Source organism: Drosophila takahashii, chromosome 3R (genome assembly GCF_030179915.1).
Source record: "Drosophila takahashii strain IR98-3 E-12201 chromosome 3R, DtakHiC1v2, whole genome shotgun sequence".
NCBI classification, from domain to species: domain Eukaryota; kingdom Metazoa; phylum Arthropoda; class Insecta; order Diptera; family Drosophilidae; genus Drosophila; species Drosophila takahashii.
In genome coordinates this window covers 17,046,619-17,058,633 of record NC_091681.1, presented here as the reverse complement: position 1 = coordinate 17,058,633, position 12,015 = coordinate 17,046,619, and the positions used below count along the sequence as shown (strand labels likewise).

The following is a 12,015-nucleotide window of genomic DNA, read 5'->3' as shown; positions in this document are numbered from 1 at the left end:
TGCTCTGATATCATTTAAATGGCAAAGAATCCGTCCTCCCGCAGATATTGCTCCTCACTGTGGGGCTACAAGAGGAATCTCTCGTCGATGAGGGTCTTGCGGGAGACATTGCGGCGCACCCAATGGCGGAACACTTTCCGTAGTAACTAAAATAAATTTCGAAACTATTTTGTGTATCTATATGGAAATTTAAAACCTACCATGTTGAACACACAAGCTGCCGCAGCTGCAATCAACAAGTTCGAGGTCATCAGGAAGATCGACAGCAGCAGGAGCAGTTCCATCACAAAGATATGCAAATGATTACCCAAAAGGAGAACTCGGGAGAAGCTGAACGAGTCGTCGATGTAAAAGGTACCTTTGTCTGAAAGTTTAAACTTGTATTCTAGTATTTGAAAGAGCAATATCTTAACACTCACTTTCCGTAATGTAGTTGTCAATTTCGCAGTTGAGCAATTGCTCCACAAATGATTTTTCCTTAATGATGTAATCCATGTCCTTAATGGCCTGTTAATCAAGTATTATTATGACATAGAAAAAGATATTAAATTTATAAATTACACCTGAATAAATAACAATAAAAAAACAAATCCTAAAGCTCATAAGATAGCTGGTGAATATGAAAGTTCAAAATCTTAATTCTAACTAATATACTTTTTTAAAAAATCTTTTGCTTTCTGATTGAGTCAGTTTTGGACTTATTAAGATGTGAATTAATTTTCCATAACTCTAATTGATATTTTTTAAGAAGTTATCATTTTTTCTTTAAAATATTTTAGTAATCACATTCTTTCTGATTGAGTGAATTGATTTTCCATAACTCTAATTGATATTTTTGAAGAAGTAATAATTTTTTCTTTATAATATTTTAGTAATCATTAGCTTTCTGATTGAGTCAGTTCTGGACTTATTAAATTGTGAATTTATTTTCCATAACTCTAATTGATATTTTTTAAGAAGTAATCATTTTTTCTTTAAAATATTTTAGTAATTATTACATTCTGGACTTATTAAATTGTGAATTAATTTTCCATAGCTCTAATTGATATTTTTAAAGAAATAATAACACTGTGCAACATTTTTAGGGTTATAAAATGTAACCGCAATTCTGATTTCATGGGCGGAAAGAACTCATCGAAATAAGCTAAAACCCATTTGGGTTTCTCTGGCTTAGCTCGCGTTTACCTATTATAGCGAGTTAAAGTTTTACATACAAAATTTATTTGTAACGGCCATATCTTGTGAACCGATTAAAATTTCACTATCAAGTCTTCAGTGATTATGTAGCTATGAACCCAAGGAACTAAATTGACAAATGGCTCTTGCGAAGACGTACACCTAGCGCGTTAAAAATCGAAAAATTATGCAAATTTGTTTTTTAACGCGCTAGGTGCACTAGGTGCTAAGTGCGCAAGAGTCATTTGTCAATTTAGTTCCTTGGGTTCATAGCTACATAATCACTGAAGACTTGATAGTGAAATTTTAATCGGTTCACAAGATATGGCCGTTACAAATAAATTTTGTATGTAAAACTTTAACTCGCTATAATAGGTAAACGCGAGCTAAGCCAGAGAAACCCAAATGGGTTTTAGCTTATTTCGATGAGTTCTTTCCGCCCATGAAATCAGAATTGCGGTTACATTTTTCATGTTGCACTGTGTAATTTTGGCTTTAAAATATTTTAGCTTTTACTCACATGGTCGATAAAGGCGCAGAAGAAGCGATTGACGCTGGCATACGCGATAGAGGTGCGCTCCATTTGGCCATCGATGCTGGGAACGATGTCCTTTTGATAGAGAAGCGTCTGCGAGAGGCTGCCGGTGAGGCTGCGCTGGAAGGGCAGCAGGAGTCGCTCCAGGTAGATGCTGAATCATAAAAACCATGAAAACAATAAACATCTAGGATTACAACCAATACTCACTGCAGATTTCTGGGAGGCAGTATGATGTACGCCTGCTTATCCGAATCCATAAGCAGTCCCCGTCGGCCACTCATGGCCTGGGTCCTCTGCAGCTGCAAAATCATCGAGGACATGTCCGTATCGGCAAATCCGTGTGGGGATCGTCCGTGGATGTAGTAGCCGAAACCCGGTTCCGTCAGCGAGAACAGAGATATATTGGCCAGACTGCAAAGATCGATGAACTTCTGCAGGGGATTGGCCACAAACAGGTGGTGTCCCATAATCTGAAGCAGATATGTGAGCAGATAAACGGCCGCCAGCAAGCAGCAGCTCAGTAAGAGATCTCCCCTGGTAAATCTCTCCAAAAACTGATAGGCTGCGACGGCTACAAACACCTGACCCAGGGTGGAGTACTTCTGGCTCACGCTCAGGCGAATCCAGGCATTGGCCGTGAAGAGGACCCGCCAGGCGGAGACGCTGCTCTCCGCGACAAAGGTGCGCACGCTGGAGCAGAGCGAGGAGCTGTCCAGATTGAGGCGCTGCCCCTCGCAGCTGCTTCGCGGCCTCTCCCAGTCGATGAGAAACAGTTCCAGCTGGCTGGAGCGCCACAGCTGAACGCCCAGGAAGAGCAACTGCAGCAGGCAGGCGGGATAGAGCAGGATCTTCAGCAGGCGTGGACTGGAGGCCTGCAGCAGCAGGAGAAGCAGAGCAGTGGCCAACAAAGCATAGGCCACATTGCCGGCAAGCTGCAGGAGAAACTCGATCAAGCTGCTCATCTGGCACAGATCGGCCTTTCTCCTCCTTCGCAAATTCTGCAGACGAAAGATAGCAGCTGCGAGGGCCAGCAAAAGAAGCAGGGGCAGCGCCACCTCCAGTACGAACCAATCCCAGCCTCGTTTCACCTGCTCGTGGGTAATCCTCAAGCGAAATGGATAAAGCTGGGAGAGCGAGGCATTTCCCGAACCCATCTCAATATGCCGATACCGCAGCCGAATGATGGGTAGACCCACTCTATCCGGCTGATCCTTGTCCAGGGTATAATGCAGTTCCATATCCTCGACATAGCGCAGCGAGTAGTACTGCTGCAGCTTGTGGCCATCCTCGTAGCGTGGCAATGTCTGGTGGATTCGATTGTCGCGCGGCGAGGCGGAGATTAACTGAAAACGCTTCACCAGCTGCCACTCCTCCTGCTGGGGACGCTGAAAAGGGGGAGATCAATGAGTTAGTTTCTGGAAAGTACACTCAGAAAGCCCGTGATTTTAAATTGCCATTGAATTCAACGACTCTCCTTTTTATTCCTTTTTTTTAAATCAATGGTTAATTTCCATAAACTTAAGAACATTTTTCTAAAATCAAGAAAAATGTTCTTAAGTTTATGGAAATTAACCATTGATTTAAAAAAAAGGAATAAAAAGGAGAGTCGTTGAATTTTTTCTTGGATTAATGGCGATATTTTCTTGGATAAAAAGGCGATATTTTCCGAACTTTTTTCTTGTGTTAATGGCGAAATCGCCTTTGATTCCAGAGAATAAATTCCTATTTTTCAGGAAAGTTTTGTAATTTGTTAGTATTCGTATGATGGCCTAGCTGTTACAGGCGTCCGGACACTAAACATTTGTACAAAAGTCGCCGCGGAAACCGCGGTTCTACATTTTAGTTAACAAACCTAAATGCAAAAGTGATAAAAAAAATCAGTCGGACAAATTAAAAAAAAATGGGTCATGCACAAAAATACTTTAATTTTTCTATTTTCAAGAAAAATTGTCCTAAATTTTAGGGTTATTTGCCGTAAAATTCAGAAAAATAGGTAATGATTTTTAGAAAGGCGAAACCGTAAATTCAAGAAAACTATTTCCCATAATTAATGGCGATTTGCCGTTGGATGAAAATCACAGGCGATTCTCTTGAATCAATGGCGAATTTCTTGAATCAATGGCGATTTTTTTATGAGTGTATAGGATTATCCAGTAATTTCCTAACCTGATTCTCCGGCGTCAAAGTCTCGATGAGCACGGGCAGCTGGTGGAGAAGAAACTGCCAGTTGCTGCTAAAGTTGAGGAAAACCGTGAGAAACTCGTCGTTGGCCTGCTGGTTGGCCAGGTCAATTAGGCGCTCCAGGGTCAGCTGGCAGGAGACCTCCGACTCCTTCGCCGGCAAAGCCAGACGCAGATTTGGCGCTGGCTGTTGGCACATGTTCAGCATCTCCGGATGGAAGGGACCCCACCGCTTGAGTCCACCGTCCAGGCCAAATGTGGTGCTGAAAAGCCGCAGCTCCTTGCGATCTGGCAGCTGCAGCGTCTTCGAGAGCAGCTCCTTGGTAACGCGACCCTTCTTGTAGAACAGAAACGGCTGCAGGGAACGCACCTGTTCGCCGGAATGGGCATACTTCATCACCACATCCGAGACCTGGGTGAGCAGGAAGGCACTGCAGGGCGAGTGCTTCTCCAGCGAGAAGTGCGAGAGCACGCAGAGATTTGCCAGCTGCTGGCAGGCGGTATCGTTCCGCAGGGTCAGACAGAAGAAGGCCACGAACTTGAGGTCCCCGAAGTGACTGGGTGCACTTGCATCCGGTCTGAAACCTGTGGTGGTGGTGGCCTGCCAGAAGGCATTGTAGTGCATATACGGACGGAGCAGGGAGCTGGCCAAGCAAAAATCCTGATAGCGAAAATTGTGAGCCAAATCGCAGGATTGGCAATCGCCTTTGCTGCTCGCAGGATTCGTCTTGGTCAGGATAATGCCAGCGATGAGCGGATGCACCGCCAACTGGCTGGCGAAGACAGACGTTGAGTTGAGGTACCGATAGCTGCATTGGGCGGAAGGACGCGGCTGTGGAAGCCACACGGAGGTGCAATTGTCGCTCCTGTCCGGGGTGCAAATCTCATCGCAGGTGGGCCACGTCTTGCCGCGTTCATAGATGGACAGGTGGCCAATCGGGCATTTGCAGGTAAACTCTGGAATGGGGGACAAACATATGATAATAATAATATTAAATAAATTGTAAATTATTAAAACTTTTTGCATAATTTTTTCAAAACATGTAACAAAATGAAAATTTCTTTTCAACTACTACCAATAAAGTTTAAGTTTATTTCAGGGACTGCACATAAGTGTTATGAATTTAAAAAAATTGAAGACCAAAACAGCGTCCAAAAAATATGGGAAAAATACCACATACTTAGTTTGGCTCGGCAAATGAAAAAATGTAATAAACCTTTTTTTTCAATTTTAAGTCTTTTTTTTCAATTTTTAAAATACAAATTGGAGAATAAGACTTTTAAATTTAATTTTTTTTATATAAATCAAAAAAAATTATTATTTTACAATTTTTATTTTAAAAATCATAAGAATAACGATCCCTTATTTATTTTATCTTTACATAACTTATTAAATATAGATTTCTATTAAGGTAGAAAATGTAGTACTTTTCCATGTGAACCTATTCTAACTTAAAACAAGAGAGAACGCTATAGTCGGGTTGTTGTCCCGACTATCTAATACCCGTCACTCAGCTAAAGGGAGTGCGAACGCTGTGTCGGGTTGGTGTCCCGACTAATAATCGTTACTCAGCTAAAGGGAGTGCGAGGGAGATAGATATATAATTTTTGATTGCGTATAACTTTTTAATGAATGGTCCGATTTGAAAAATGTCTTCTACATTTCGATAGGTATAAATATACACAACAAAATTGCATTTATACTTCTCGGAAATCTTTAAAAATGTGGGCGCAGGACCCATTTTAAAATCGTTAGTGGGCGTGGCGCTCGGCTAAAATAAACTTGCGCTGCGTAGGAAGCCAAAGAATATGTGTGGGAAATCTCAACCTTCTAGCTTTTGTAGTTTCTGAGATCTCAGCGTTCATACAGACGGACAGACGGACAGACGGACAGACGGACAGACGGACAGACGGACAGACGGACATGGCTAGATCGACTCGGCTAGTGACCCTGATCAAGAATATATATACTTTATGGGGTCGGAAACGCTTCCTTCTAGCTGTTACATACTTTTGCACGAATCTAGTATACCCTTTTACTCTACGAGTAACGGGTATAACAAATCAGAAAAAAAATATCATCTTAGGTAAATTAAGTTTACGATTTAATAATTGGTAAATTAATAATTAGCTCAAGTATGATTTTAAAACAAAGCAATCTTTGAACAATGGACCGTAATCATAATTTGTGATATAAACAATCCAAATTTTATGATTCATTTTTATTTTATTTGGTTGGAAAAATTTGATGTTTTTCTTTGTTTTGTTTTATTTTTTAAGCGAATAAATAAACATTTTTGCTTTAATTTGATTGAGTTTATTGGTGTAAAAGTGATCTGACCATTTTTGAGGGTATTTAAACTTAAAGTTAGCAGGTCAGTGACCCGAGTAATGTAAAACCTAGCGAAAGAGACTTTAATCTTTAATTATTAAAAATTATTGAATGACTCAAAATGTGAGGGTGCTTCTTGTCATAATTTTCCTTGACTAGCATGCAGTTCCTTGCCCCTTCGCCTGCCTCCCCCTTGGGTTCTGTTTGATCAATACTACCACTCACTGTCGGGCTGCAGTTTTCCGAGACCCCCGTCTCCCAAAGCGACCTCATTGCAGGGCACACAGTCGAATAGGTTGAGGTTGTAGTACTCGTTCTTGAGGCACTGCAGCGGATTCTGGAAGCGGAATGTGTGTGGCGTTGGCACCTGGGTGGGATTCGGCGTGGGAATGGTCAGCGAACCGTTGGCCAATTGAATTAGTGTGCCGATCCAAAGAAGGGCAAAGCACCAGTTGATAATCCGGAGGAAGCACCTCATCCTGATCTGATTTTCGGAGCTGCTGCTGCTCTCTCTTCAAAACTCGAAAGGATACTGAATACCCCATCGATTGCAGCTGCAATTTCGAAGGCGCAGAGGAAGGCAAGTAAACAATGGGACTCGTGGTGGGAGCGATGTTGCTATAGCTACCCAACCCCAGGATTTCACCGGGCACGCATGCAAAATGGCCATTATCCGGGGGGGTTGGCCCAGGTGGTTGCTCCCTCGACCGAAATTTCTGACCCGGCGGCCACCTCAAGTGTAATGAGTCCTCAAGACTTGTTACGCCTCGGATTATCGTGCGTCCCACTGGGCTGACTTGTATATTTCAGCACTTTGCGTGCTCAAAATTGTGATTGCCTTCATTACTTTTCTAGCATTTTGCATACGATTTGTGGGTAAATATGGCAAAGGCTATTTTAGAAATATAATTCAACGTGATGGAATTCTTACCGGGCAAGCCTTTGACCATCAGGGAGGATATTAAATTAATTGATCCTCCTGCGATATTAAGTATTTTAATTTATAATGTATACTTTAATTTGCACTTATTATAGAATTAAATGAAAATATTTAATGAAATAATGAGGAACTAGAATGAACGCTATAGTGAAGTGCCTCGACTATCAGATACCCTTTCATCTTCTAAAGGGAGTGCGAGGGTAATGGATATATGCAAATCGACTGTTTCCGACACTGCAGAGCGCCACCTAGTGGCCAATTAATGAAAACTTTTTGATTTAAAAAATGTTTGACGTACCGATGCCCACCGACTAATGAAATAAAAAATGTACTTCAATTTTATATGTGCTTTATGGGCGTTAGAGGGGCGTGGCACTGTGATAAAGTTGTATTTTAAAGTTCCCGAGATCTTAGTGTGCATACGAACGGACAGGAGGATATTTATCGAAACCTATTAATTTTTCTACATTTAATTTTAAATTATTATTTTAAGGCACATTTTTTTAAATGTATATTATTTTTCGATCCAAATTGGATTACTGATTTACTTTAATTTTGTTTTGTTAGCAGAATTCACAATTCGTAATTCGACCGTTACTTTTGACTTTAAATGCAGTAAAAGCTGGAAAAGAGGGTTTTATTGATGGAATGGTAATATACAGTAGAAATAATATAAATTTGCGGTAATGGAATCTACAATAAAAGGGTTTATCATAAAAGTAACTATTTTAAAAATTAAATTGTATAACTACTTTTAAAGACAAGATTTAATTGAACCGCCTTTTGCATCCCTGGGCTTTTGGCAGCGTCGTGCGACGGTCACACTGCTCGCCTCCCCCCGCCCACTTCCTTGCAAGGACAACACAATTAGGCGGCGGACACATACAGTTTTTTCCCCCGATCCGTGGCCGCCAGTTAGCCCAGTCTCGTCCCCCAACCGACGGGTGATTTGATGCCCCACAGCAACCGTTGGCCATTCGCATCCAGGATGCTACGCTGGCGTCGCTCAGTTTAGGAGACCGCAGCCCCAGACGAAAATGAACAATTTGGTGAGTGGGCGGTGGCGGTGGTGTCTTCGTCTCAGAGTGTGTGTATCAATCAATCAATCAACATATCAACAATCCTTGCAGGAGCACGCCAAGCACTTTTATCCCGACAACTACAAATTGGATCTGTCCGAGACGATGAAGGCGGCGCTCTCCAAGGGACCCGGAGGCGGTGGCGGTGGCGGCGGAGGGGGCGTGGCCGGCGGTGAAATGCTGCCCCAGCCAAATGCCGGAATGCCGGGAGTGGGCTATGTCACGGAGAAGCTGTACATGCTGCTGCAGCTGTATCTGCAGAACAAGGGCTGGAATCCGAGTGCCGAGCTGCTGCAGTGCTTCAGCGATCTCAAGGACAACGCCATGCTGCCCAGCGCCGCCTATCTGCAGTGAGTATTGGTATATATACCTTTGGTATGTAGCCCTTTCCTAACTTCCTTCTCTTCTCCCACAGGGTGCTGGCCAACCGGCTGACTCTGGACTCCCAGGGTCGTCTGATACTACGGGACAATGGCAAGATTGTGCTGCCCTTCGAGCACTTTGCCAACGCTGTGATGCTGAAGCACATGTCGGGTCCGCATGGCCTGCACCTCAGTGTGGACGCCACGGTGCGGGCGGTCATCGAGTCCTACACCATCGGCCGGGATCAGTTTGGCATGGAGAAGGAGTTCATCATCGAGGTGGTGCAGTCGTGCCCCAGTCCTGCGTGTCGTTACTACAAGAACCACATGGGCATCTCGCCCATGCCGTTCATGGAGCAGCAGTATCCGGGCGTTAATACGCCCGAGTTCCTGCAGCGTCTGTCCCACCTGCCGCCTGGCGGAGCCACTGCATCCGGACCGGGTGGCTCGGCCGGCGGTTCCGCGTCCAGTGCGGCCAGTAGCTCGAGTTCAGCCAACGTCGAGATTGATCTGTCCAAGTCGACGGGGGCAAAGGTGCCGCAGGTGCCGGTGCCGCCGCAGCTGCAGCATCTGACCAAGCAGCAGCAGAGCAGCATACAGACGCAGCTGTCCCAGATCAGTGCGGCAGCCGCCCATCACCAACAGCAGCAGCAGCAACAGCAGCAACAGCAGCAACAACAGCAGCAGCAGCAACAGCAGCAGCAGCAAGCAGCTGCCAAGCACCAGCAGCAACTGACGGCGGCCCTGATCCAACAGCAGAACCGCGTCCTCGCCCAGCAGAGTCTGGAGAAGCTTAGCAACCACCTCAGTCCGCTGGAAAAGCAGCGGGTCTTCGCTCAGCTTGATCCCAAGCACTTTGATCCCATGGCCGTCGCAGCTGCGGCCGCCAATCTACAGATCCAGGGACTGATGCAATCGCAGGCGGTGGCTGCCGCCGTGGCCGCCAATCAGCAACAGCCACCGTCTGCCACAGCCACTTCAGCGGCAGGTGGATCTGCAAGCGGTCCTCAAGCCCATCTCGGTCACCATCCCTTGCCGCCGCCCTCTCAGTCGCCGCACTCGTCCTCTTCGTCTTCCTCTCACTCATCGCTGGACCAGATTACCCACAAGAACGTGGCCGACTCCTTGCGGTGAGTGGAATTTGGTCAAGTTACTTACTCATTTTGTCACATGCTCATTTTACATGCTCATTTTACTTGCTCATTTTGTTACATGCTCATTTTGTTACATGCTTTTACATTTTACTTGCTCATTTTGTTACATGCTCATTTGACTTGACTAATATATATGGGGGTAAATTACAAAATAGAAATCAAACTCAAAACAATTATTGTCATACCTACATATTTTCTTAATAATAGATTTTTATAAAACAATTAACCTGTTTTACTCGCAGAATAATGGCTTTAGGTTATTAATAAAATTTAATTTTAATTTATAATACCTGTTCTTATAAAACCAATTAGATATTAACATTTGCAGAGCAACAACATTTTCAATTATTTATGATTTGTTTTGTATTTGTGAACAAACCGATTAATTATTTTTTACAAGATAAACACTTTTGCACTTTTAATACTCAATTTTCTCATACTTTTGCAACATTTTCGACGACTTTAGCTCCAATCTGGATTCCATAGAGTCTAACAAGGATTTGTTGGCGCTGCACAATGGAGCTTGGGCCACCGGCGACGCCAACCGCATGGATCACTTGGCCGTGGGCCAGGACAAGATAGTGCGGATCTTTGCGGAGCTAATGCGGAACATGTCGCGGATGAAGACCTACATACGTCCCTCTATGTGCAAGCCCTACGGCAAGCAGAGCGAGAGTCTGCAGAAGAGTGAGTACCGAATTGGGAACCGGTTCTCAGATGCTTACCAACTCCTTCTGTTTCCTCCTCCTCTGCAGCCCTCATGGACACCATTCAGATCGTGCAGACGCTTCGCAACTGCCTCCCAGCTCCCCACATACCCGTGTCCTCCTGGAAAAGCGAGAGCGAGGGCAACGTTGGTTCTGGAGTGGGTGTGAGCGTGGGCGTTGGCGTTGGAGTGGGTGTTCCTCCAGGACTTAACCTAAGCGCTGCCTTGGGTCTCCCCAGAGTGGATAACATGCACTAATCGAAGGCGAAGGAGTTCATCTAGTAACATGCATACACATACACCCCATTCCCCCGTTCTTCCAGGAGTTCGAGAACACTTAGTATTTACACACAGAAATACGCATAGATCTTAAATAAGCATAGCAGTTTACCCTCGTAGGCTTGGCTCCAGTTTTCCTCTTAGCAATTACGTGCCATGTTAAACGCAAGACTTGATTTAATTTTCAAATTTGACTGACATTTTGAATCCTGCGGTTGGATTCGTTTGATTTTATTCTCCCCACCCTGTCTTTCACCATTCGGCATGCAAAATTAACAAGCAAAACGGCAAATTAGTTAAACAATTGGCAAAACGTCTGTGATATTTTAATTATGTTGGCAAAACGAAAAACGAAAGAAAACTAAATTTAATTTATTATGTTGTGTGCCCTCTGTTGTGACATCTTACGATTTACTTTGTGCAATATCTACTTAGCATTTATTCTTAGCCATTCTCGTGCAATCGACGACTTCTCGCCCATATCAAAAGCAACTCGAATATAGCCTATACCTAAACTATCCTAATGATAATCGACATGATAGACGCGTAAGATTTACATTATATTTTGCATTAGAACTTCATAGATCTTGAAGTGAATTTAGAGAGAGGCGACGAGAGAGGTTACGAGTTGTGTTTAAATTTAAGAAACAGAAAAAGGGTTGTATTCAGGATGCAAAGGCTATTTAAATACATACTTTAGCCCGCCCGAGCTCACCGTTACCAGTAATTCTATAAACGAGCAAACAGTATTATACGCAATAAAAGACACTTGCAACCATAAGTATTTACCTAGCTGAAGTGTGGGAACTTATCGTAACATACCATATTATCGCTTAATGTTTACCTTCTGGACTAAATAATAAATAAATATTTTATTCTACGACTAAATTGATGTCTTTAACTCAATGTGTGTTAGGGATATTCAGATTAAATATTTTTTTTCATTTTATCAACCAAATTATATGTTCATTTTCATATTCTCTATGTAGAAATATCACCAAAAACTTAATCAGTTAAAAAAGTTGACGTTTAAAAAAAAGATTTTGAGGATTATTCACAAAAACTGTCATACGGTCTTTGGGATCAAATTGTAATATGGTTTTTGGGCGCAAATTGTCATGTGCTTTGGGCGCAAATATATGTAGTATGTGCTTTGTTCGCATATTGTTCTTATTTGTAACATTTTCATTTTGTAGCATGCTCATTTTACATGCTCATTTTACTTGCTCATATTACATGCTCATATTACATGCTCATATTACATGCTCA

At 43.1% G+C, this 12,015-nt stretch overlaps 2 protein-coding genes across 2 annotated transcripts; one reads left to right on the top strand and one right to left on the bottom strand.

The window, feature by feature from the left end:
• Window position 1: 1 nt before the first annotated feature.
• Window positions 2–6,704, bottom strand: LOC108062649 (meckelin). Its single transcript, XM_017149416.3, has 7 exons — window positions 6,452–6,704; window positions 3,881–4,851; window positions 1,922–3,099; window positions 1,697–1,865; window positions 420–507; window positions 201–364; window positions 2–146 (listed from the first exon to the last, which is right to left on the bottom strand). Exons 1-7 carry the CDS (start codon window positions 6,702–6,704, stop codon window positions 66–68), a joined length of 2,904 nt encoding a protein of 967 aa, XP_017004905.3. The 3' UTR covers window positions 2–65.
• Window positions 6,705–7,967: 1,263 nt separating this feature from the next.
• On the top strand, window positions 7,968–11,619 carry LOC108062668 (uncharacterized). Its single transcript, XM_017149447.3, has 5 exons — window positions 7,968–8,215; window positions 8,297–8,595; window positions 8,661–9,737; window positions 10,228–10,448; window positions 10,517–11,619. The coding sequence occupies exons 1-5, from the start codon at window positions 8,204–8,206 to the stop codon at window positions 10,723–10,725; spliced, it is 1,818 nt and encodes a 605-aa protein (XP_017004936.2). The 5' UTR covers window positions 7,968–8,203; the 3' UTR covers window positions 10,726–11,619.
• Window positions 11,620–12,015: the final 396 nt, after the last annotated feature.